This window comes from Lithobates pipiens, unplaced genomic scaffold (genome assembly GCF_037356315.1).
Source record: "Lithobates pipiens isolate NorthernLeopardFrog02 unplaced genomic scaffold, aLitPip1_a1.2 Scaffold_8, whole genome shotgun sequence".
Classification (NCBI taxonomy): domain Eukaryota; kingdom Metazoa; phylum Chordata; class Amphibia; order Anura; family Ranidae; genus Lithobates; species Lithobates pipiens.
Window position 1 is genome coordinate 650,885,924 of NW_027507903.1, and position 27,397 is coordinate 650,913,320.

The following is a 27,397-nucleotide window of genomic DNA, read 5'->3' on the forward strand; positions in this document are numbered from 1 at the left end:
TTGTTTTTGGGTTCAGATATTTCCCCTCAGTGTGTGCAGCAGTACGCCATCTATCTTTACTCTGATCAGGCACAGGAATACTCTTCTATACCACTGAGGTAGGGACATTTTTTTCTTTCTAGTGATTTCACCAATGCAGAGGCATTTTTCCCCACTGACACTGATACGCCACCATTTTTCCTCTTAGCAACACCATCGGCACATGGGCATTTTTTTCCTTTCAGTGACACCACAGACACAGGGATATTTTTTTTCCATTCAGTGACACCACTAACGCCCACATTGTCTATGAAACAACATGAACAGACAACTGTAAATGCAGAGCCACCTGGCTCCCTTGTCAACATTACTGCTGCTCTTCTTACCAGTCCCTCTCACTGTGTTGCCCAGCTATCTTGATTCATTTGGCTCACTTAGCCTTTAGTCGCAGTGTCCTGCTGCAAATCCACTCCTGGCCTCTGGATTGGGGTTCTCATGACCCCCGCTAGCAATTGTCTTGTCTCCTGGAATGAGACCTCCTGTCTCCTGGTTGGGGCACCTCTGACCACTGGTGAGACCCTGTGTCTCTTGACTCTTTGGTGGGGATCCTCTGACCACTGGTGGGACCCTGTGTCTCTTGACTTCTTGGTGGGGATCCTCTGACCACAAGTGAGACCCTGGGTAAGACCTTCTGTCCCCTGACTCCTGTCTGGGGCTCCTCTGACCACTGGTGAGACCCTGTGTCTCTTGACTTCTTGGTGGGGATCCTCTGACCACAAGTGAGACCCTGTGTCTCTTGACTTCTTGGTGGGGATACTCTGACCACAAGTGAGACCCTGTGTCTCTTGACTTCTTGGTGGGGATCCTCTGACCACCGGTGAGAACCTGTGTCTCTTGAATACTGGCTGGGGCTCCTCTGACCCCTGGGTGAGACCTTCTGTCTCCAATATGGGATCTGTCTCCAAACTGGGAGCCCTGAGCTATCCTCAAGCTTAAGTGTATAAAGACCCTGCAAACCTGTGTACTTATATAGGCTGCAGGCACCTGGTAAATCTAGACATGTGTGCACTGAAATATTTTGTTTCGGAATTTTGTTTTCGTCCGAAAAATACATTTAGTTACTCCCGAAATTTGTTTTTATTTATTTTGTTTCATTAAAAAAAAATGCATTCTTCTGAAGATCCCAAATAATTAAGGTTGAATCTGTCATTGAAGGTGTCTGTTGAATGTTCTAAGAAGATTCAACGGAGCAGATAAACTGTACGATGCCGCAATTAGTACATTTCCGGTCGAATGTTCCGCCTACAAGCTATAGTAGAATTCTAATGTTGTATGACACTAGTAATAATTATATTTATTAAATGTTATTACTAGTTAACCAACATTAGAATTCTTCTATAGCCTATGGGCGGAGCATTTGACCATAAATGTCCGCTGGCGGCGACTGCTTCGTCGAATCTTCATGTCAAATCTTTCCTCTCTATGTCGAATAATCTTGGACTATTAGAGTTAGGTTAGGCACATTCGACCTTTTTTTGTTATTGTCGCTATAATGTTGAATCTTTTTTCTCTATGTAGAATATTCTGGAACTAACAGAGGTAAGGTTAGGCACATTCGACCACAGGTTCGATGGACACAGATCGCTATTGTCAGCGTCATGTCGATTCTCCTATCTATATCAAACCGTTGGAACGAAAACGAAAAATAAAGCATTTGTTTATGTTGGATCTTTTGGTTTTTGGATTGTGAACGTTCGTTATCGTTTGTTAAAACGATAACGAAAATACCCAAAATTCAGACGAAAACTCATGCACATGTCTAGTAAAATCTGGACACGGGATTGAAGGTTCCGTCCCACCTAAGATACTTTGGAACCTTCACGCTCCAGACCCCAGTCCGGGACTACAGAACTTTGAGAAAAATACACAGCTTTCTCTGCTCAGAATCTGGAACTTCACATGAACCCGTAATGTGAACGCTGTGCCATATTCTCCTACATTTTCACAGTGGCAGAGCCTCGCCCTGTCAGTTGCCTGTCAGTTGCCTGGAGTGTAGGGAGAAAATTCCTCCAAATTATTGATCCTGCATCTTACCACAGAAGTATTATTGTTATATCTTTGAGCTTGAGCCTCCCGCTGCTATTCACATGCCCCAGTCATTCCAGCCGCAAGAATACACATTATTCTTGCTGCTGGAATCCAGTGATTGCATGAAAATAGCCGTATGAAGGAGGCCTAAAAGTGAAATATATTTTTTTCTTCATTTTGCAGTGCGTGGGCTGAAGGGGAACCCAATAACGCCAAAGATAATGAGAACTGCGCAGAGATTAGGAAAAGCGTTCGGTCATTGAATGACGTCCCGTGTGACACTAAGAAACATTACATATGCAAAGTTCTGTCAAGGTGCTAAGATATGCTCTGTATACTGTGAAGTCTCCTATCTTTATGATATCTGCTTCCATGCCCCAGGAGTTCCATGAGAGTACTAGGAGGTTAGGTTGTGGAAAACCATTTGCTTTTGCGCTATGTTTTATTTCCATTGATTGAGCCCATACGCTATGGGGTCTATATATATATATTTAAACCTTCACTAAGCAAACGTCTCTTAGCTGTCATGAATAATCCCCGTAATTTGCCTAATATGTGTTTTTCCTATGATCATCAGCTACTAAAAAGTGGAGGTGGTTGGAAGCAGCGATTGTCGCAATGGGCGGCGTCTGCTGTCACCTCCTTTACTGCAAGACTAAACCACCTAATAATTATGTGCAAAAATTGTAGATGTGAGTGGACTGTGGCTGAAATTTGGTATACTGCTTTTTAAGAATATACAGACCTTAACAGGAGGGGATAGAGTGAGATTCCCCCCTCCCCCCGGGGTATAATAATAACATGGGGCGAAGGGTCTGCAGCCCAAATTCCCCCAACAAAGTGTTTTGCACTGCATGATGCAGCCATGATAGGAGTCTGTATTTTTAATTGAGTTTTATCTGACTGCTGAGAAATAAAGTGTTAGAAAAGCTGTGATTGGCTCATTTATTTTTTATGTTTACCTGAATGTTCACTGCCTTGGGGGGACAAGGCACCAATGTCCAAAATAAATAAATAAGTAAATAAATAAATAATTCCATTTGGTGGAGAGCAGCAATTTTAATAATGCTTAAAGTGAAACATTAAAAAATGCAACATGGGGAATGCCCCAACTCCACCTGTAAAGTGGTGGAGCATCTGTACGACGTATAGAACCTACTGCAGCAACACTGACATTTACACAGAAAAAAATGCTGGTAAATGACAGCTCCCAGCCGGTTACTCCTGGTCAGGAATTCCATACTTATCCTAGATGAGGATCTGATACAGATGTTAATAGGGGAACCTACATAAAAAAAAAAAAAAATACATACCAGACCCTTATCTCCGATGAAGGTGTCAAGTCTGGTCAGGAATTCCAGACTTATCCTACATGAGGATCTGATACAGATGTGTATGTTTACCTGAATGTTCACTGCCTTGGGGGACGAAAAAAATAAATAAATACAAATTTCATTTGGTGGAGAGCAGCAAATGTAATAATGCTTAGGCCCGATTCACAGCTTTGAAGCCGACATCCCAGCTCCGACTTCGGCGCGACATGCATACGACTTCTTTAGCAGAAGTCAATTTAAGTCATGCCGAAGACGCACCAAAAGTAGTGCAGGAACCTTTTTCTAAGTCAGAGCGACTCAAGCTGCTCCTCTTAGCCCTTGTACAGACGGTCGGAAAATCCATCAGAATGTGTCCTATCGGACCATGTTGTCGGATAATCCGACTGTGTGTGATATGCATCGGACTGATTCCGTCGGAATATCCGTCGGACCCAATTTTCCAACTTGTTGGAAATATTTTCCGACCAACTGGTTACTCCGATCATGTGCAGAGAATTCCAATCGGACCAAGTGCCACGCATGCTCAGATCAAATTCTTACATCAAAGCTATTGGCTACTAGCCTGAACGTAGTCCCATCGTAACAAAATTACGTCATCACTTTCTGAATGATCGGATATTTCGACAACTTAGTCCGACCGTGTGTATGCAACAGTTTCGGACAAGATCTGACGGACAAAATCCGATGGATTTGGTTGTCGAAATCTCCGACCGTGTGTACAGGGGCTTAGAATGGTCCCATGGCATTTAATAGGAAGTGAGGCGCACTGAGCGTGGCACCGTCAACGACGGAGATGCCACGCGTGTCGGCTCCAGTGCGCATTGCGTGGGAGTGACGTCATCGCGGCATCGCCGAATGATAGCGGCGGAGCTGCGAGACCCCACCAACAAGATGGATGCGCCGGACTACAAGGGACAGCGGTGACTTCGCTGGCTCCTGTGTCAGGTAAGTGACACATAATGGACTACTATGCGATGCATAGTAGTCCATTATGCTTTGCCTTTGCAAGGAATGAAAGAGGAAGTAAACTAATCAGGGTTTACTTCCTCTTTAATAGGGGAACCCACATGAAAAGAAAAAAAAAAAGACACATACCCGGACTCTTATTCCTGATGAGGGTGTTGTATTTATGTCAAGGGGGAAATCCTCACAAAAAATAAATAAAAAACGGTGGGGGTCCCCTCAAATTTCCACCCTGCCCCAGAATTGATCAAGACAAGAACCTACCCTAATAATGTTTATTATTAAAGTAGCAAAATAAGTAAATACATATAATTAGAAAAGGAGAAGAAGGAGTTAATTATGATGGATTAGGGTAAACTACGGGGTAAATGTTAATTGTGTGTATATATATATATATATATATATATATATATATATATATATATATATATATATATATATATATATAGTATATATTTACATATTTAACATACTTACAATTACAGTTACATTCCTTGACACCATTTTGAACTGCAGATGTTATTTTGTATTTGTATGTCTTATTTCTCATCAATGTTTACAAACAATGTTACTTTGTATTTCTCTCCCATCTGATCGGAGTGTATAAACAATGTTGCTTTATATCTCTATCTCTGTCTGATCAATGTTTATAAACAATGTTACTTTGTATTTCTCTATTTTCCATCTGACCAATGTTTATAAGCAATGTTACTTTGTACTGTATCTCTATGAACAGTATGTTTGAACTATACAACTGGATAAATACTGAATCAAGTGAACACTCCATCCCAGTGACATCGACATTCCCAGTCAGATTGGTTACTTCTCCTGACAACCCCCAGCCATCTTTATACATCCTCTCCATGCGCCTAACCCAGCATGGAGGGGCTCAGTGAAGGTGGTGGTAAAGGTGTGGAGATGTCGGATCGCGTCACACCAGTGGCGGCTGGTGCTCAAAAATTTTCAGGGGTGGGGGGCGCAAACACACTGAAAAATTCTGAAAAAAACCCCATCAATCGCAGCCACTGTGCCCATCAAATGCCGCCACTCTGCCCATCAAATGCTGCCACTGTGCCATCAAACATAGCCACTGTACCCATCAAACGCCACCACTGTGCCATCAAACGTAGCCACTGTACCATCATATGCCGGAACTGTGCCATCAAACGCAGCCACTGTGCCCATCAATTGCCACCACTGTGCCATCAACGCAGCCACTGTACCATCAATCGAAGCCACTGTGCCATCAAAAGCAGCCACTGTGCCCATCAAATGCAGCCACTGTGCCCATCAAATGCAGCCACTGTGCCATCAAACGCAGCCACTGTACCATCAATCGAAGCCACTGTGCCATCAAACGCAGCCACTGTGCCCATCAATAGCCACCACTGTACCATCAAACACAGCCATTGTGTCCATTAATTGACGCCACTGTACCATCAAACACAGCCACTGTGCCATCAAACGCAGCCACTGTGCCCCATCAAATGCTGCCACTGTGCCCCATCAAATGTTGCCACTGTGCCCATCAAATGTTGCCACTGTGCCCCAAACGCAGCCACTGTACCATATCAAATGCTGCCACTGTGCCCCCTACCCTCCATCTGCACTTACCCTGTCTCGGTGGTGGTGGGACACCTCTTCGATGCCCCTCAATGTCTTCTCACGTCCTCTCTTCCCGTCCTCTGCTATGATTGGATGCCTGATAGGTGTCCAATCACAGTGCCTGCCATTTTAGCCAATCAGGTGACAGGTAACAGATCCGAGCACCTGATTGGCAGAGGGGCGGTTTAGTGTTAGGAAAGCAAATATTCATTTGCTTTTCTAACACAGCTGTGTGACATGCAAGTGCCCAGCATGACGCTCGCAGGTCATGTTTTTGATGCCTATTAGAGCCTATGGATCTAATCAGCTGCTTAAAGCAGGGCTTCACCCTAAAGTGGAACTTCCACTCATCGGAACCCTCCCCCCCCTGGCACCACAATTGGCACCTTTCAGGGGGGAGGGGGGTGCAGATACCTGTACAGTACAGGTATTTTCACCCACAATTCCGGCATAAATATCCGCAGAATCTGTGGATATTTACGCCACTTTCTGTGGGTCCCCCGCTGTCTGCTGGGAAACACATGGATCCCAGGGATAGCGGGGACCATCCTTATTGCGCAGCACGATTCGTGCATGCGCAGTAGGGAACCGGGAAGTGAAGCCGCAAGGCTCCACTTCCTGATTCCCATACCCAAGATGGCGGTGGCAGCACCCGAGAGACGATCGAGAGATCGGCTTCGGGTGCCGACATCGCGGGCGCGCTGGGCGGGTAAGTGTCACTATTTTAAAAGTCAGCAGCTGCAGTATTTGTAGCCGCTGACTTAAAAAAAAAAAAAAAAAAAACGGCCGAACTCCCACTTAAAAAAAAACCAAAACCCTGCCGCTGTAATGCAGGTGCCTGGCGCCTGAAAAGGGGGTGGCAGCGGCGGCCATAGATGGATTCATAATGGATGAATCTATCTATTGGTGCTAGAGGGGGTGGCAGAGGAGAGGGGGCGGCGCCCATGCGCCCTTATGGATGCACCGCCACTGGGTCACACAAATCATAAAAGGAGATCCATCCGGCCTCATATTCCAGATATATCCTGACTCTGTTACTGGAGATATTAGCAGTTAACGGGATCACATCACTGTCATGTATTACTCAGTACTGGTTACACTCCTTGACCGAACCCCAAGGTATTGGATATGTCCGGTAGGGATGAGCCGAACACCCCCCAGTTTGGTTCACACCAGAACTTTTGAACGGGCCGAAAATTTGTGCGAAATTTAGAACCCCATTGAAGTCTATGGGATTCGAACGTTTGAAAGAAAAAGTGCTAATTTTAATGGCTAATATGCAAGATATTGTCCTAAAAAAGGTTTGGGGACCTGGCTCCTGCCCCAGGGGACATGGGTCAATGCCATTTTTTTTTTAAACTGTCGTTTTTTTTTTTTTTTTGGGGCGTGGCCTGGACGGCGATGGAGTAGGTCGCAAGTGAGTTGCGCTCCGCTCCCGGTATATCCTGTACGCTTATCCTGCCCTCAGCGACTGCCTTTTTAGCACGGAGAATCGGCGGATAGGGGTCCGGTCATCCTTCCAGACATGTCTCCGTCAAAGAAGCACAGCTCGGCGGCGGCTTCCTTGGAGAAATTCCGTAGGCAGGATAGAGAGCCGGCCCAAGATGGCGCTTCCTCGCCTTCCGCAACCCCTCCGGCGGCAAACGACACGGACAAGGTGCTTGAAGCTATATCTGCCTGCCAATCTTCCCTTACAACCAAGATTGAGGAGATCAAAGTCGACATCTCTCTCATGCGGCAGGACATGTCCAAGATCAGGGATCGTGTAAAGGAGGCCGAGGACAGGCTTGGTCGGGTGGAAGACGAGCTACATCCGCTCCAGCAATCCCACGAGGAGGTGAGGCGCCAACTCCATCTTCTAGCTCAAAAGCAAGATGATCTAGAAAACAGGGCGCGCAGGTCGAACGTTCGGTTTATCGGCCTGCCGGAGGGAGCAGAGGGCCACGATCCGTCTACTTTTCTAGAGACTCTTTTGACCAACACCTACGGTCGGGAAGCATTTTCTAATACCTTCGTTGTGGAACGAGCGCATCGCATGCCAGCGAGGCGCCCGCCGGAAGGCGCACCACCACGTACGTTTATCGCCAAGCTGCTCAACTTTCGGGACAGAGATGCAATTCTGCGCCTTAGCAGGGAGAAGGGCAACATTCCGTTTCAAGCAGGCCATGTTATGGCGTTTCCAGACTTCTCTGCAGAAGTGCAAAAACAGCGCGCCCGCTTCATGGAAGTTAAGAAGAGGCTGAGAATCCAACATTTGAAATATGCTATGATGTACCCAGCGCGGCTGCGAGTTCTGGGCGAAGACCGAGCTCATTTCTTTGATGACCCGGCGCAGGCGATGGACTGGTTGGAAAGGAGGGAGGCTGATAGGAACCGCCGGGTGCAGTGACTGGCCCGGTCCCCCTAATTTGGGATGTTGTCCTAGAGTTTTACCTCCCCGATATACTTACCTATCACCGGTGAAGAGGTACTTATCTTGGAATGGCCTACCTATTACCGAACATTATACTGATGATGACTGCTACCACTGTGGGCCTTCCCCAAGGCGGCCCGTGCCTGTTTTGTTCCCATTAGACTGTTGCGAGGGCAGTAGATGACCTGCACCTATTCTGGAGTGCCCTGCCGGACTGCTTACGGCTTTTGCTTCTCCTCATTCTACCTGAAATGGACTTGAAACTTTTTACAGCGTGGCCCCGAGTTTTCCTCGGGCTGCCCTTTACCGTGGGTATTCCGTGCTGGGACGTGTGCCCCCCTCTTTCTTCCCTTCTTCCTCCTCTCCTCTTCTCTTTTCCTCCTCTTCTTTTGCTCTGTTTCTGATCGCTTTACCTCAGTTATTCTGTCTTCTCTGTTATTGACCCCAATATTGATTTGCCTATTCCACATGTGTCGCTGATGGGATCACCCCTTTGTTTTTGTTGGCACCGGGGGCGGAGGCTGTGACCCTTGTTTTACGGCTTAGCCCGATGGGCTACTCTATGCGCCTTATGCAGCGAGTAGTCGCCCCCTGTGTAGTTAAACGCCCGACCTATCCCCGTGTGGCTGTGTGCAGTCCGAGCAGTGGAGGGAGGTTCTGCTGGCTGCATTCGCTACGGGGGATGAGGGCGAAGGTTTGGATGTTTGGGGACGTGTGCTCCAGTTCAGTTGGAAGGACTGAGAGCTGGGTGGGGGGTGGGGGGGTGGTTTGGGGGTTTGGGTTCATGATATTTTCTTGGTTGTTGTTTTTTGGGGTTATGGTACAAAGGGAAATACTTCAATGTCTGATGATGAGATGGTGGGTGGGAAAATCGAGAGTTATGCTGGGCTCTGCACTGGGGGTCAGTCCGCCTAGCGAGTTGTATCATTTAAACGCCACTAGTAAATGGCCCCAGTTAAATTTTTGACGTGGAATGTCCGTGGGATTAGAGATAAGCTAAAGCGTACGGCTGTCTTTGCATGCCTCAAATCCTACAGAGCAGACATTATAGTGCTGGTGGAAACGCATGTAACGGGCCAGCTACAGCTGGCGCTTCGGAGGCCGTGGGTTGGCTGGACTTACCACGCTACCCACACTCCATATTCCAGAGGAGTTTCCTTATTAATAGCCAAGACAGTGCCCTTTCACCTCCTTGATTTGCGGACTGATCCCCAGGGCAGGTTTATATTTCTTAATTGCACTATTCAGGGCAGGAGGTTTCTGATTCTGGCAGTATACATACCGCCCCCATACTCGGCTGCTGTCGTGTCTGAGGGCATGTCATATATGGCCCGATACCCTGATACCCCGGCCATCTGGCTAGGGGACTTCAACCTTGCCCTTGACCCAAGCATGGATAGACTTCGGGGTGGCTCTGCCCCTGCGATCCATATGGGGTCTAGACTGAGTCGCACCCTTCGGGAATTTGCATTGACAGATGTGTGGCGCTATAGAAACCCCACATCCCGGGTATACTCCTGTTTTTCGGCTACGCACTCTACTATGTCCCGCATAGACTATATTTTGACGTCAAATGTCCTACTCCCTCAGCTGGAGGATGCAGGGTTTCATGCGCGGTCCCTCTCAGATCACGCCCCCTGTTGGGCTACCCTGTCTCTGATGCAACAACTGGGGCCTAGGGGCTGGCGCCTGAATCCCTTCTGGCTGAAAGCGCTGGAGGAGAGAGACGACCTGTCTGGGGAATGGAGTAATTTTTTTGCAGCTAATAGGGGGACGGCTACGGGTGGACATGTTTGGGAGGCTTTTAAACTGCATGCACGGTCCTTGCTGATCAGGCGGATAAATAGATTAAAAGGTTCCTCTAAACTGATCCTCCGTCAGGCGGAGGAGCAGTTGGAGGTTATCACCCGGGAGTTTACGTCACATCCCACTGAGGCGAATGCCTCGGCCCTCAGGCTTCAGACCCGTGTTCTTGACCAACTACACTTTGAGCAGGCTAAACGCAAGCATTTTTTTACGCGGCAGCGGATTTTTGAACAAGGCGAGAGAGCGGGTAGGCTTTTGGCTTACCTCGCCCATCAGGATGCGAGGCCACCTGTAGTGGTGTCGCTGATGGATGGGAGCGGCGCTCTTGTGTCTGAACCGGGAGCGGTGACCGAGATGTTCCGGTCTTACTTTGCTGACCTCTACGCCTCTCGTGTGGGGGTCACGGCTCAGGAGACCCAAACTTTTCTACGAGATGTTCCTTTCCCTCAATTATCGGTAGCTCAGATAGCTGATCTGGAGGCTCCGATCTCACTAGACGAGGTAGTGGTGGCGTTATCTTCCCTGGCAGCGGCCAAGGCTCCGGGACACGACGGTCTACCGCTGGATTTTTACGCGACATACTCCGACGTTCTGGCCCCTGAGCTGCTGAATTTATATAATTACTTATTTGAGTCCGCTTCCCTTCCGGAAACGCTGCGCCAAGCGACGATTATAGTCATTCCAAAACCGGGCAAAGACCCACATTGCCTAGATTCATTTCGTCCGATTTCCCTGTTACAGGTGGACATAAAGATCTTAGCCAAGATCCTGGCATCCCGATTGTGCTCCCACGTTTTGTCCCTTATCCACCCGGATCAAACCGGTTTCATGCCTGGCAAAAATACGGCCATGAATATTCGTAGACTCCACATGAATTTACAAGCCACGCACGACAATGGTGGTACCAGGGCCGTGGTGGCGTTGGACGCGGCCAAGGCGTTTGATTCGGTGGAGTGGGGATATCTGTGGGAATGCCTTCGGCGCTTTGGATTTGGGCCTAAGTTTCTGCAATGGGTCCAGATATTATATTTTTCCCCGGAGGCGCGCGTGGCGGTGAATGGTTGCCTGTCCGAGCCCTTTCCTCTGGGGCGCGGGACCAGACAGGGGTGTCCCTTGTCGCCGCTCCTGTACGCCCTAGCAGTAGAACCACTGGCTATCTCCCTTAGGTCCAGCGTCCAAGTTGGGGGTCTTAGAGCAGGGCCCCTAATGGAAACGGTAAGCATGTACGCGGACGACATGCTTCTGTACCTTGCGGATGAGGGACCCTCCCTGAGAGCGGCCCTGGGTATTATTGAAGAGTTCGGTAGGCACTCGGGCCTCACTATAAATTGGGCAAAATCATTGATTCTTCCCATTGACCTCTCTCCGCCGGAGAGGGACACTTCGTCCCTTCCGCTGCGTAGAGTGGCCACTATTCAGTATCTGGGGGTTCAGATCACCAGGGATCCCTCCGATTATATAACCCTTAATATAGAACCACTGATCTTATATTTAAAATCCAAAACTCAATCTTGGGCTAGGCTCCCTCTAGGTGTCATGGGACGGATAAATTTAATCAAGATGATCCTCCTCCCCAAATTCCTCTACAAACTCTGGCAGGCCCCTACCCTTATCCCCCTTAAATATTTTAAAACTATAGACACAATTCTAAATTCTTTTATCTGGGGCTCTGGTAGACATAAATTAGCCTGGAATACTCTTAAAAACCCTACGGATATGGGAGGAGCTGCGCTCCCCGACTTTCGTGCTTACTACGTAGCTGCTCAGCTCTCCCACTTTTTTCACCTCCACAAGATGGACGCTTCCAGATACCAGTCGCTACTCTGTGGGGGGTTTTCTGGTAGCGCCCATTCCCCCCTGCAGGTCTTGTTTAGGGGGAGAGAGTCTAATGAGAGGAGGAGGAAATCTGCTCCATTACTGCTACAGCACAGGCGGATCTGGGGTATCGCACAAAAGATGCTGGGAGCGGACTGGATACACTCACATACACCCCTATGGTACAACCCCCAATTGAAGGAGCTCAGGGGGCTGCCGGGAGCGGACCTCTGGGCCTCCCGGGGAGTGATGTACCTATACCAGGTCGTCTCCCCACGAGGGGTGCGTGGTTTCCAGGCGCTGCAAAGAGAGTTTGAGCTCCCCGCCTATATGCTATTTCGTTATGCACAATTATCCCATGCCCTTCGGGCTCAATTCGGGGAGGGATTCCCGGATCCACAGGAATTATCGGTAGTGGGTGTTATAGTGGGAGAGGAGCCCACAAAATTAATTTCGACCCTATACAACTCCCTTAGAAGAAGATCGGTAGCTGCAATTACGGAGAATACGAGATACCGATGGGAGGAGGATGTGGGCCCGATCTCGGGGGAGGAGTGGGAGGAGATCATGACTACAGTTAAGCGAGTGTCCCCTAGGGTGCCAGATAGGTTAACTCAATTATATATCCTCCATAAGTCATATCTTACGCCGGCCCGGATCTGTAGATACAGGCCCTCCCTGGGGCCGGGGTGTCCGCGATGTGGGAGCCTCCCGTGCTCCTTTTACCATCTACTGTGGTCCTGCCCCGATATTCAGGCCTTCTGGTTACAGGTGGTACGGTTTCTGCACGATCAAATGGGCTCCCCCCTTCTGATGGATCCTAAGGCTTGTTTGTTAGGCCTGGAGCTGGGCGCCCCGGAGGCACCCTCCGATGCGACCTTTACCCAAGAAACATTGTTCAGTGCGAGGAAACTGATTGCCAGGTTGTGGATGCGGCCCGAGACTCCGACATTCGGGGCTTGGGTGGCTGAGGTTAACTCTAATTTACCGCTGAAAAAAGTCATCTACACACACAGGGGGTGCCCTGGTAAATTTAATAAGATTTGGGATCGCTGGCTTAATGACCCGGATACTTGTGGGAGCTGAGTCCACGTCAGGGTTGGGTTTGATTAGATCTTATGTGCTATCATGTTTCACCTTCTGCTATTTAGTTCAATGAACTTTGCAACTCCAATATTGATGTCTGTATATCTGACTTTGTTTATATAGCTATGCTCTGGATATCTTGTTGTGCTAATACGGCATTTAGATGTTTTTTGCTGTTGACCGCTGAATGTACCATTGACTGATTGTTTATTCTTTCCTTTTTCTTTCCCTGTAATCTGTACCATTGCCCAATAAACTTGTTTTTTCAAAAAAAAAAAACTGTCGTTTTTTTGGGAGCACTGATTTTAATGATGATTAAAGTGAAAAAAAGTGAAATATTCCTTTGAATATTGTGCCTGGGGGGTGTCTGTAGTATGCCTGTGAAGTGCCACGTGTTTCCCGTGTTTAGAACAGTCCCTGCACAAAATGACATTTAACGGAAAAAATAATAATTTAAAACTGCTGAAAATCATTAAGAAAAATGGCATGGGTTGCCCCCCCCTGCCCATTCCCAGGCCCTTTGGATCTTTTACGGATATTAAGGGGAACCCCGTACTCATATTAACAAAAGGAAAGGCGTGTGGCCCCCAGGCCCTATATACTCAGAACAGCAGTATACAGGCGGTGCAACCAAGACAGGGACTGTGTAGGTTTGTTGTGTTAAGTAGAATCTGTTTGTAAATTTGAACTGGTACATTTTTAAAGTGTAGCTCCAGTCAAAAAATCAATTTTTAAGCTTTTTGGAAAACATGGGGAAGGGTTATCGCCCCGGTATAATCTTTTTTTTTGCCATCCGTCTTTTTTCATCTCAATTCCTGTTGTCTCCTTCCGATTGCAAGTAGGAGATGTTCGTAAGCTGGATGTTTGAACGTAGGGGCCTGCCCTATATGCTCTGCAAAAATGGGGGCCTAAGGTGTTGGTGTTTCCACAAAACTGTAAGCCCTCAAAGTGACTCTTGGTGGGCGCTGAAGCGCCCTGCTGTACGATTATATCAAGAATTGTAATTACATGTCATTGTTGAACAGTGGTAGAAAAATTGGGCCTTTGGTGGTTGTGGTGGTGGTGCTGGTGCCACAACCCTATAAGTCCTCACAGTTACTCTGGGCACAGGAATGGGCCCTGCTGTGAAATATTATATCAAGAATTGTAATTGCACACCCCTGTTAAACAGGGTCTGAAAAATTGGGCCTTAGGCACTGCTTGCTGGTGTCACAACACTGCAACCTCTCCCAGATACTCTAGTTGGAGTGCAGGAATGAGCCCTGCTGCAAAGCATTGCATCAAAAATTGTATTACATGCCCCTGTTAAACAGGGGCTGAAAAATTGGGCCTATACACTGCAACCTCTCTCATATACTCTAGTTGTAGTTCAGGAATGAGCCCTGCTGCAAAGCATTGCATCAAAATTGTATTACATGCCCCTGTTAAACAGGGGCTGAAAAATTGGGCCTATACACTGCAACCTCTCTCATATACTCTAGATGTAGTTCAGGAATGAGCCCTGCTGCAAAGCATTGCATCAAACATTGTAATTACATGCCCCTGTTAAACAGGGGCTGAAAAATTGGGCTGGTGGCACTGGTGCTGGTGCCACGACACTGCAACCTCTCCCATATACTCTATTTGGAGTGCAGGAATGAGCCCTGCTGCAAAGCATTGCATCAAAAATTGTAAATACACGCCCCTGTTAAACAGGGGCTGAAAAATTGGGCTGGTGGCATCACCCAGAACCAAAAATGTTCTTCCAAGATATCAGCAGGATCACTGAGGAAGAAGAGGATAGTCAGTCAACATAACAGAACGGTCTTGAAGGGATGCGACATTTCCAAAAAAATTATTCGGTTACATCAGCTTCAGGTGCTTGGTAGCTGGAGGTGATCCAAGACTGATTCATCTTTATGAAGGTCAGTCGATCAACTGAGTCGGTGGACAGGAGAACCCTGTATACGGTTACAAAGCCACCAGCAGCACTGAAGGTGCGTTCCAAAAGAACGCTGGAGGCAGGACATGCCAGTAGCTCAATTGCATACTGTGCAAGCTCTGGCCAGTGATCCATCCTCAAGACCCAGTAAGCCAGAGGATTTTCGTTGGGAAAGGTGTCCAAGTCTGACCTTGCCCCTAGGTATTCCTGCACCATGTAAATCAGACGCTGGCGATGGTTGCTGGAACCGATCATACCTTGGGGCTGCAGACTAAAAAATTGTCTGAACGCATCGGTCAGACGGCCACCTTCTCCAACGCTCCTTCTGACCGAAGTCTCAGCAAAACGTTGAGAATGCAAAGTGTAAGCGCCAAGCATATATAAATATTACCCTTATGATTGGCAAAAAATAAATAAACAATGCTGTGTGCATGTATCTATAACGGACAAATACAATGTGACCCAAAATATGAAAGTATCATACTATGTGTAAAAAATAGTAAAAATAATACTAAGTATATAAACATTAAAATCTATATAACTCAAAAGCTAAACATATATCATACTAAACAGAAGAAGATTCCATTTTACTGTGAAGTAATCCCAAAAAGAGAGGAAATAACAAAAAATGCGGTGAACATCCACGTGAATGTGAAATAAAAATGAAAAGAATTTTTTAGAAAAACACTAGAGTTCATAAAAAGGAAAAAACATATAGAGTGTGAGTCCCAATAAACTTTGGTGTCCACAAGCGTTTCACTTCACTGTGACCAGAAATGACTTCACCCGGTGAAACTCCCACCACCTTAAGAAGCGCAGGCTTACCGGATGGACGTGACCCAAATAGAAATATGCCTAGGGGGTCCAAAAAAGCCTGCAATCACAGTTACTGCAACTTTGGATACAGCATTCCACCATGAAAGAAGTCCAACCATAAATGATTCATTCAGCGTGACGAGATGCGTGTAATCACCGTTTTTATGTATATAGACAGCTCCGGTAGCAATTCAGGCATAGAGGTAAAAAGATATGGCCGACATAGCGTAATAACGTTTTTAAAAAAGGCTTTAATAAAAGTAAAATATACAACTCACATTTCCAGTGTAATCAATAAACATGTTAGAGAGAAAACAGGCAGTGGCAGAGTCCTCCCGACGCGTTTTGACCTACAGGTCATCATCTGGGGTGGGCTCCAACCACTCGCCCACTGCCTTATATAGATAATACATAGAGAGACCCTTAAAATCCCTCCTATGTGACAAACGTACCAACTTCCGGTATAGGCAAGATGGCGGACCGGCGTGCGTTCCACAACTCAGTCTAAATGCGTTCCACCAATATGTTATATGCTACCAACATGAAACTCATATTGTGAATGGTACATGCCCACTTCCGGTTCCGGCGTGCGCTCCACGCCTCGATGTCAGCCTAAATATTTCTATAACTACAATGATGTGCCTCGTGGTACATTCAAAACGAACGTCCATGGCAATGACGCAGGGCGTGGAGAGAGCACAGCAACGAAACCGTATCGATACAGCGTCTAGGGAACATATCCAACAACGGGATACACTCCCTGGTGCTATCCGAGTGATAATCCAGAACAGGAAGTGTACCCACGCTGGTTGTTCACAAAAGATGCCGCAACCGGAAGTAAACAAACGTAACTTCCGGTGCGGTCTCAAAAGGAGAGCGAGGCCAAGATATGACCTAGCCTTACTCAGTCTCAACTGGCAACTAGAAGGTGAATGCGCTAGCGACACCTAGTGTCCTAAAATCAAATGACTATAGGGCAATATAAACAATAGTGAAAGACCATGATATCTTGCCAGGAGTTAAACAGTGGCTATTAATAAAATTATGAAAATTTGTAAATTGAACTTAGATATGAAATTTAAAAAGCTTTAAAAACAAAGAATATAAAAAAAGGGGATAATAAAAATATTGGGTCTTTGAATTAAAGAACACACTCATGGTATTAAACTATACCCCTTATATCCTTCTAAAAAGGGAGAAAAAAATAGTGATATCCTTATCTTACCAATGAGGGTTTGTGCATACATATGTACCACAAAAAAGACCATAACATAAATACCCACAGAAAAACAAAAATATAATTAATAGAACAATACCCCCTCAGGAATCGTCAATGAACGCATTGATGTCCCACTCCACATTCATACCGAATGGGAAGTGGGACTGGAGTTCATAGATCCAATAAGTCTCCAACCTGGAGACCCCTCTCTTAAGGGCCCCCCTCGCCAAGGTGGAGTATACCTGTCTATTGCGACAAACTGAGTGCCCGTAGATCATTATTATGGCATTCCCTATAATGTCTTGGTACCATATGTTTGGATACCTTACTCTTAATAAGAGAAATATGTTCCCCCACTCTGGTAGAAAATGCTCTAGTGGTACGGCCAACGTACTGTTTCCCACATGGACAAGTTATTAGATATACTATATATCTTGTTTTACAGGTACAGAAAGCTTTGATGGAATATCTTTTCCCAGTTACTGTCGATGTAAAGTCCAAAATCTTACGTTGTGTTAATGTGTTGTGCTGACACACACTACACTTCCTGCATGGGAAAAACCCAACCGAATTGTGGAAAAAAGTCGGTGGAACTGGAGGGTTGATAATGTTGGGAGCTATTTTACTCTGTAATGATGGAGCTCCTCTAAATAAGACATTAGCTCTTTCGGGGAGTTTAGGGCCCAGAACAGGGTCCTTTTTCAAAACCTCCCAATACTTGCTGAAAATATTTTTCAGTTGTCTATGTTGGATATTATAAGTGGTCATCAAGGACCACTTATATTTATCATTATCCCTCTGGGGGGTCTTAACCTGAAGCAAGGTATCCCTGTTGGTATGTAGAACCTCCTGTAATTGCTTCACTAAGGTTGATTCGTAATACCCCTTATCCAAGAACTGTTGTTTTAAACGATTGGCTTGAACCAAAAAAGTGTGGTTATCGGTACAATTACGATGAAGTCTAATAAATTGACTCCGGGGGACAGAGGAGAGCCAGGTTTTATGATGGCAACTGTCCAAGGAAATATAACTGTTGCGATCGGTGGACTTAAAATGTGTGTTTTAAAATTAAATCTTCCTGATGCAATTCCTATTTCCAAGTCCAAAAACTGTATCATATCAGTACTAGTTTGATAGGTTAACGAAATACCCCTATCATTGGAATTCAATCCTAAAAAGAATTCCGAAAGTGTCTCAGGGGTGCCATCCCACAGGAGGAGGATATCGTCTATGTACCGGACCCATAACAAAAGTGATGGGCTCCGTTGAGCATAGACGACATCCTCCTCCCACTTGGCCATGAAAAGGTTGGCCAAACTGGGCGCAAATTTGGCCCCCATGGCCACACCACTTTTTTGCAAAAAGTACTGGCCATCGAACCAAAAGTAACTATGGCTGGTTGCAAATTCCAGCAGTTCGGAAATGTACTCACGTTGGACAGGAACTAGAGACTGCTCCCTGTTTAGAAAATGGCGCATTGCTGCAATTCCCTCCTCCTGTGGTATGCAGGTGTACAGGTATGCAACATCTGCAGTGGCCATAATACAATGTCCCTGAACCTGCAAACTTTCCAATCTTCTAATAGTGTCACCTGTGTCTTTTAAGTAAGAAGGCATATTCCTAACTAAAGGTTGGAGATAAAAATCTACGTACCGACCTATACGTGATGTCACGGAATTGATACCGCTGACAATTGGTCTACCGGGGGGGTTAGTTAAATTCTTATGAATCTTGGGCAAGTAATAAATAGTAGGTATTCTGGGTGATACAGGAACTAAAAATGCTCTTTCCTTTTTGTTCAAAATCTTCTGTTCAAAACCTTTGTCGACAAGGGCTTTTAGTTGTCCCTTATAGACGCTGGTGGGATTGTTGGGTAATTTTTGATATGTATCAGATTCGCTCAGAATATTAGCCATTACCCCCTCGTACTTTACCTTGTCAAGAATAACAATACCACCTCCCTTGTCTGCAGGGCGTACAATGACTTGTTTCTGGTCAAAAAGTAACCACAATGCTGCTTTAGGTAAGGAGGTAGGGTAACGATTCTTTACAGGTAGTTTAGCTAAATCTTTAAGTACCAGATCTCTAAAGATTTTAACCGCAGGCGCGGTAGGTACTGGAGGGGAAAAGAGAGAGGGGTTAGATAACCCCGAGTGCACAGTCCCTGATGTGCTAGCATGATAGTCTGTTCGATATGGATTAGTGATTAGATATCTCTGTATATTAATCGTCCGTACAAATTTGTGTATATCTATAAATGTAGTCAATTTATTGAGTTTGTTTGGGGGTGCAAATTTGAGGCCTTTGTCTAATATAGACATCTCATCCTGAGTAAAAGATTTAGAACTCAAATTAAACACACCCTGGCCCATCAAAGCCTTCTTCGTTTTCTGCCTTTGTAGTCTCCTTCGACCTCTACACCCTCTCTTGGTTCTTGGCCCCTTTTTCTGGTATACGGGTCCTCCTTTTCAGTTTTGTTTTTCCAGATTTTTTCATTGTTGGCTATTGCACAGTGTTTTTGTATACATCTCAGCAAAACGTTGTCCAGGACCAGGAGTTTGTAACCTCCCAGTTGCACAGACCTTTCTGCATGGCGTTCCCAGAAATGTCTCATCCTCTGTTACCTCTGCGATGGCAAGATTAGGTCCGCAACCTTACCCTTGTAACGTAGTTCACGGAGAGTGGCCAGCCAGTAATGGTCCCTCTCCTTGATCTGAAGAATACGAGGATCCTTCCGCAGGCTTTGAAGGATCGCGGATGCATCGTAGGTTAGCTGAGGCATTTGGTCTGGAGTCCTCTGGGTCATTAAGGACAACATGATCTGCAGCCACCTCCTTCCAGCCACGTACAACTCCACGGGTTTCTTGGGACTGTAAATCATCCCTACAAGACTGCTGCTGATGCTGAGTGCCAGGCTCCACCTCCATGCTGACACAATCATCCTCCTCCTCCTCCTCTTCCTATGTGATGGGTGGGACAGCAGGAACACTGTCTGGATAAAGGGGGCCTTGAGAGGCAAGGAAGTCCTCCTCTTCCTGCTTCTGTTCTGCCTCAAGTGCCCTGTCCATTATTCCACACAGCGTATGCTCCAACAGGTGGATAAGAGGTACAGTGTCACTGATGCATGCACTGTCACTGCTCACCATCCTTGTGGCCTCCTCAAACAGTGACAGGACAGTGCATGCATCCATGATCATGCCCCACTGGCGTGGTGAGAAAAAACCGAGCTCCCCTGACCCTGTCCTGGTGCCGTAATCGCAGAGGTACTCATTGATGGCCCTCTGCTGCGTGTGCAGCCACTGCAGCATGGCCAACCTTGAGTTCCACCTGGTGGGCATGTCACATATAAGGCGGTTCTTGGGCAGGTTCAACTCCTTTTGGAGCTCAGCCAGCCGAGCACTGGCATTAAATGATTGGCTGAAATGCACACAGACTTTCCTGGCCTGCTTCAGGACAATCGCGCCAGCCCTGCATGATCCAGAGTGCTAACCCACGCTGTGTGTCCCACACCTGAGGTCCGTCTCTCTCTCTCTCATCTGCTTTGTCAGCCGGCCCCCCTTCTCCTCTCTGTCAGACCCCCCCCTTCTCCTCCTGTGAAACGCCCCCTCTTCTCTATCAGACCCCCTCCTTCTCCTCTGTCAGACCCCGCTTCTTCTCTCTCTGTGCCAGACCCCTCTCTCTCTTTGTCAGAACCCCCCTCTCTCTCTGTCAGACCCCCTCTCTCTCTCTGTCAGACCCCCTCTCTCTCTCTATCAGACCCCCACTCTCTCTCTCTCTGTCAGACCCCTTCTCTCTCTCTGTCAGACCCCCTCTCTCTCTCTGTCAGACCCCCCTCTCTCTCTCTCTCTGTCAGACCCCCCCTCTCTCTGTGTCAGACCCCGCTCTCTCTCTCTGTCAGACCCCCCTCTCTCTCTCTGTCAGACCCCCCTTCTCTCTGTGTCAGACCCCCCTCTCTCTCTGTCAGATCCCCCTCTCTCTGTGTCAGACCCCCCTCTCTCTCTGTGTCAGACCACCCCTCTCTCTCTCTCTCTGTCAGACCACCCCTCTCTCTCTCTGTCAGACCCCCTCCTATCTCTGTGTCAGACCCCCCCTCTCTCTCTCTCTGTCAGACCCTCTCCTCTCTCTGTGTCAGACCCCCCCTCTCACTCTCTCTGTCAGACCCCCCTCTCTCTCTGTCAGACCCCTCTCTCTCTCTGTCAGACCCCCCTCTCTCTCTCTCTGTCAGAACCCCCTCTCTCTCTGTCAGACCCCTCTCTCTCTCTCTGTCAGACCCCCCTCTCTCTCTGTAAGACCCCCCTCTCCCTCTGTCAGACCCCCCTCTCTTTCTGTCAGACCCCCCTCTCTCTGTCAGACCCCTTCTCTCTCTCCGTCAGGCCCCCCCTCTCTCTCTCTGTCAGACTCCCTCTCTCTCTCTGTCAGACCCCCTCTCTCTCTCTCTCCCTGTCAGACCCCCCTCTCTCTCTCTGTCAAACCCCCCTCTCTCTCTCGGTCAGACCCCCCTCTCTCTCTCTGTCAAACCCCCCCTCTCTCTCTGTCAGACCCCCCTCTCTCTCTGTCAGACCCCCCTCTCTCTCAGACCCCCCTCTCTTTCTGTGTCAGACCACCCCTCTCTCTCTCTGTCAGACCACCCCTCTCTCTCTCTGTCAGACCCCCTCCTATCTCTGTGTCAGACCCCCCTCTCTCTCTCTCTATCAGACCCCCCTCTCTCTCTCTCTGTCAGACCCCCTCCTCTCTCTGTGTCAGACCCCCCCTCTCTCTCTCTCTGTCAGACCCCCCTCTCTCTCTCTGTCAGACCCCTCTCTCTCTCTGTCAGACCCCCCTCTCTCTCTGTCAGACCCCCCTCTCTCTCTCTCTGTCAGAACCCCCTCTCTCTCTGTCAGACCCCTCTCTCTCTCTGTCAGACCCCCCTCTCTCTCTGTAAGACCCCCTCTCCTTCTGGCAGACCACCTCTCTCTCTGTCAGACCCCCCTCTCTCTCTGTCAGACCCCCTCTCTCTCTCTGTCAGACCCTCTCTCTCTCTCTCTGTCAGACCCCCTCTCTCTCTCCCTGTCAGACCTCCCTCTCTCTCCCTGTCAGACCCCCCTGTCTCTCTCTGTCAAACCCTCCCTCTCTCTCTCTCTGTCAGAACTCCCTCTCTCTCTGTCAGACCCCTCTCTCTCTCTGTCAGACCCCCCTCTCTCTCTGTAAGACCCCCTCTCCCTCTGGCAGACCCCCCTCTCTCTCTGTAAGACCCCCTCTCTCTCTGGCAGACCCCCCTCTCTCTCTGTAAGACCCCCTCTCTCTCTCCGTCAGGCCCCCTCTCTCTCTCTCTGTCAGACCCTCTCTCTCTCTCTGTCAAAACCCCCCTCTCTCTCTCTGTCAAAACCCCCCTCTCTCTCTCTGTCAAAACCCCCCTCTCTCTCTCTGTCAGACCCCCCTCTCTCTCTGTCAGACCCCCTCTCTCTCTGTCAGACCCCCCTCTCTCTCTGTCAGACCCTCTCTCTCTCTGTCAGACCCCCTCTCTCTCTCCCTGTCAGACCCCCCTCTCTCTCCCTGTCAGACCCCCCTGTCTCTCTCTGTCAAATCCTCCCTCTCTCTCTCTCTGTCAGAACTCCCTCTCTCTCTGTCAGACCCCTCTCACTCTCTGTCAGACCCCCCTCTCTCTCTGTAAGACCCCCTCTCCCTCTGGCAGACCCCCTCTCTCTCTGTAAGACCCCCTCTCTCTCTCCGTCAGGCCCCCTCTCTCTCTCTGTCAGACCCTCTCTCTCTCCCTGTCAGACCCCCCTCTCTCTCTCTGTCAAAACCCCCCTCTCTCTCTCTGTCAGACCCCCCTCTCTCTCTGTCAGACCCCCCTCTCTCTCTGTCAGACCCCTCTCTCTCTCTGTCAGACCCCCCTCTCTCTCTCTCTGTCAGAACCCCCTCTCTCTTTGTCAGACCCCTCTCTCTCTTTGTCAGACCCCCTATCTCTCTGTAAGACCCCCCTCTCCCTCTGTCAGACCCCCTCTCTCTCTGTCAGACCCCCCCTCTCTCTCCGTCAGACCCCCTCTCTCTCTCCGTCAGGCCCCCCTCTCTCTCTCTGTCAGACCCCCTCTCTCTCTCTGTCAGACCCCCTCTCTCTCTCTCTCCCTGTCAGACTCCCCTCTCTCTCTCTGTCAAACCCCCCCTCTCTCTCTGTCAGACCCCCCCTTTCTCTCTGTCAGACCCCCCTCTCTCTCTCTGTCAGACCCCCCTCTCTCTCTCTGTCAGACCCCCCTCTCTCTCTGTGTCAGACCACCCCTCTCTCTCTCTGTCAGACCACCCCTCTCTCTCTGTCAGACCCCCTCCTATCTCTGTGTCAGACCCCCCCTCTCTCTCTCTCTGTCAGATCCCTCTCTCTCTCTCTCTCGCTCTGTCAGACCCCCTCCCCTTTCTGTGTTAGACCCCCCTCTCTCTCTCTGTCAGACCCCCCTCTCTCTCTGTCAGACCCCTCTCTCTCTCTGTCAGACCCCCCTCTCTCTCTCTGTCAGAACCCCCTCTCTCTCTGTCAGACCCCTCTCTCTCTCTGTCAGACCCCCCTCTCTCTCTGTAAGACCCCCTCTCCCTCTGGCAGACCCCCTCTCTCTCTGTCAGACCCCTTCTCTCTCTCCGTCAGACCCCCCCTCTCTCTCTGTCAGACCCTCTCTCTCTGTGTCAGACCACCTCTCTCTCTCCCTGTCAGACCCCCCTCTCTCTCTCCCTGTCAGACCCCCCTCTCTCTCTCTGTCAAACCCTCCCTCTCTCTCTCTCTCTGTCAGAACCCCCTCTCTCTCTGTCAGACCCCTCTCTCTCTCTGTCAGACCCCCCTCTCTCTCTGTAAGACCCCCTCTCCCTCTGGCAGACCCCCCTCTCCCTCTGGCAGACCCCCCTCTCTCTCCGTCAGATCCCCTCTCTCTCTCCGTCAGACCCCCTCTCTCTCTCCGTCAGACCCTCTCTCTCTCCCTGTCAGACCCCCCTGTCTCTCTCTATCAAACCCCCCTCTCTCTCTCTGTCAGACCCCCCTCACTCTCTGTCAGACCCCCCTCTCTCTCTGTCAGACCCCCCTCTCTCTCTCTCTCTCTGTCAGAACCCCCTCTCTCTCTGTCAGACCCCTCTCTCTCTCTGTCAGACCCCCCTCTCTCTCTGTCAGACCCCTCTCTCTCTCTGTCAGACCCCTCTATCTCTCTCTCTCTGTCAGAACCCCCTCTCTCTCTGTCAGACCCCTCTCGCTCTCTGTCAGACCCCCCTCTCTCTCTGTAAGACCCCCCTCTCCCTCTGTCAGACCCCCCTCTCTCTGTCAGACCCCCTCTCTCTCTCTGTCAGACCCCCCCTCTCTCTCTGTCAGACCCCCCCTCTCTCTCTGTCAGACCCCCTCTCTCTCTGTCAGACCCCCCTCTCTCTCTCTGTCAGACCCCCCTCTCTCTGTCAGACCCCCCTCTCTCTCTCTGTCAGACCCCCCTCTCTCTCTCTGTCAGACCCCCCTGTCTCTCTGTGTCAGACCACCCCTCTCTCTCTCTGTCAGACCACCCCTCTCTCTCTCTGTCAGACCACCCTTCTCTCTCTCTGTCAGACCCTCTCCTATCTCTGTGTCAGACCCCCCTCTCTCTCTCTCTGTCAGACCCCCCTCTCTCTCTCTCTCTCTCTCTGTCAGACCCCCCTCTCTCTCTCTCTCTCTCTCTCTGTCAGACCACCCCCCCCTCTCTCTCTGTGGGACCCCCCTCTCTCTCTATCAGAACCCTCTCTCTCTCTCCGACAGACCCCCCTCTCTCTCTGTCAGACCCCCCTCTCTCTCTCTCTGTCAGACCCCTCTCTCTCTCTGTCAGACCCCCCTCTCTCTCTGTAAGACCCCCTCTCCCTCTGGCAGACCCCCTCTCTCTCTGTCAGACCCCCCTCTCTCTCTGTCAGACCCCCTCTCTCTCTCCGTCAGACTCCCTCTCTCTCTCTGTCAGACCCTCTCTCTCTCTCTCTCTCTGTCAGACCCTTTCTCTCTCTCCCTGTCAGACCCCCCTCTCTCTCTCCCTGTCAGACCCCCCTCTCTCTCTCTGTCAAACCCTCCCTCTCTCTCTCTGTCAGAACCCCCTCTCTCTCTGTCAGACCCCTCTCTCTCTCTGTCAGACCCCTCTCTCTCTCTGTAAGACCCCCTCTCCCTCTGGCAGACCCCCCTCTCTCTCTCTGTTAGACCCCCCTCTCTCTCTCCGTCAGACCCCCTCTCTCTCTCTGTCAGACACCCTCTCTCTCTCTGTCAGACCCCCTCTCTCTCTCCCTGTCAGACCCCCCTCTCTCTCTCTGTCAACCCCCCCCCCCTCTCTCTCTCTGTCAGACCCCCCTCTCTCTCTCTGTCAGACCCCCCCTCTCTCTCTCTCTCTCTCTCTGTCAGAACCCCCTCTCTCTCTGTCAGACCCCTCTCTCTCTCTGTCAGACCCCCCTCTCTCTGTCAGACCTCCTCTCCCTCTGGCAGACCCCCCTCTTTCTCTGTCAGACCCCCTCTCTCTCTGTCAGACCCCCTCTCTCTTTCTGTCAGACCCCCTCTCTCTCTCTGTCAGACCCTCTCTCTCTCTCTGTCAGACCCCCCTCTCTCTCTCTGTCAGACCCCCCTCTCTCTCTCTCTCTATGTCAGACCCCCCCTCTCTCTCTCTGTCAGACCCCCCTCTCTCTCTCTGTCAGACCCCCCTCTCTCTCTCTCTCTATGTCAGACCCCCCTCTCTCTCTCTCTCTATGTCAGACCCCCCCTCTCTCTCTCTGTCAGACCCCCCTCCTCTCTCTGTCAGACCCCCCTCTCTTTCTCTCTCTGTCAGACCCCCTCTTTCTCTCTGTCAGTCCCCCCTCTCTCTTTCTCTCTGTCAGACCCCCCTCTCTCTTTCTCTCTGTCAGACCCCCCTCTCTCTCTGTCAGACCCCCCCCTCTCTCTCTCTCTCTGTCAGAACCCCCTCTCTCTGTCAAACCCCCCCTCTCTCTCTGTCAGACCCCCCTCTCTCTCTGTCAGACCCCCCTCTCTCTCTCTGTCAGACCCCCCTCTCTCTCTGTGTCAGACCACCCCTCTCTCTCTCTGTCAGACCACCCCTCTCTCTCTGTCAGACCCCCTCCTATCTCTGTGTCAGACCCCCCCTCTCTCTCTCTCTGTCAGATCCCCCTCTCTCTCTCGCTCTGTCAGACCCCCTCCTCTTTCTGTGTCAGACCCCCCCTCTCTCTCTCTGTCAGACCCTCCTCTCTCTCTGTCAGACCCCTCTCTCTCTCTGTCAGACCCCCCTCTCTCTCTCTGTCAGAACCCCCTCTCTCTCTGTCAGACCCCTCTCTCTCTCTGTCAGACCCCCCTCTCTCTCTGTAAGACCCCCTCTCCCTCTGGCAGACCCCCTCTCTCTCTGTCAGACCCCTTCTCTCTCTCCGTCAGACCCCCTCTCTCTCTCTGTCAGACCCTCTCTCTCTCTGTCAGACCCCCTCTCTCTCTCCCTGTCAGACCCCCCTCTCTCTCTCCCTGTCAGACCCCCCTCTCTCTCTCCCTGTCAGACCCCCCTCTCTCTCTCTGTCAAACCCTCCCTCTCTCTCTCTCTGTCAGAACCCCCTCTCTCTCTGTCAGACCCCTCTCTCTCTCTGTCAGACCCCCCTCTCTCTCTGTAAGACCCCCTCTCCCTCTGGCAGACCCCCCTCTCTCTCTGTCAGACCCCCCTCTCTCTCTGTCAGATCCCCTCTCTCTCTCCGTCAGACCCCCTCTCTCTCTCCGTCAGACCCTCTCTCTCTCCCTGTCAGACCCCCCTGTCTCTCTCTATCAAACCCCCCTCTCTCTCTCTGTCAGACCTCCCTCTCTCTCTGTCAGACCCCCCTCTCTCTCTCTCTCTGTCAGAACCCCCTCTCTCTCTGTCAAACCCCTCTCTCTCTCTGTCAGACCCCCCTCTCTCTCTGTCAGACCCCTCTCTCTCTCTGTCAGACCCCTCTATCTCTCTCTCTCTGTCAGAACCCCCTCTCTCTCTGTCAGACCCCTCTCGCTCTCTGTCAGACCCCCCCTCTCTCTCTGTCAGACCCCCCTCTCTCTCTGTAAGACCCCCCTCTCCCTCTGTCAGACCCCCCTCTCTCTGTCAGACCCCCTCTCTCTCTCTCTGTCAGCCCCCCCCCTCTCTCTCTGTCAGACCCCCCCCTCTCTCTCTGTCAGACCCCCCTCTCTCTCTCTCTGTCAGACCCCCCTTTCTCTCTGTCAGACCCCCCTCTCTCTCTCTGTCAGACCCCCCTCTCTCTCTCTGTCAGACCCCCCTCTCTCTCTGTGTCTGACCACCCCTCTCTCTCTCTGTCAGACCACCCTTCTCTCTCTCTGTCAGACCCTCTCCTATCTCTGTGTCAGACCCCCCTCTCTCTCTCTCTGTCAGACCCCCCTCTCTCTCTCTCTCTGT

At 49.7% G+C, this 27,397-nt stretch overlaps 1 protein-coding gene across 5 annotated transcripts in view; it reads left to right on the forward strand.

The window, feature by feature from the left end:
- The window catches only part of LOC143961707 (CD209 antigen-like protein C), a 321,050-nt gene that overhangs the window by 204,257 nt on the left and 89,396 nt on the right, over window positions 1–27,397 (forward strand). Inside the window, exon 10 of one of the 5 annotated variants that reach the window (XM_077471029.1) lies at window positions 2,251–3,736. The exons of the other annotated variants lie outside the window; for them this stretch is intronic. Coding sequence (XP_077327155.1) covers window positions 2,251–2,389 — 139 coding nt within the window. The 3' untranslated portion in view covers window positions 2,390–3,736. Of the gene's footprint in view, window positions 1–2,250; window positions 3,737–27,397 lie in introns of those variants that run through there. 5 annotated transcript variants of the gene reach the window in all.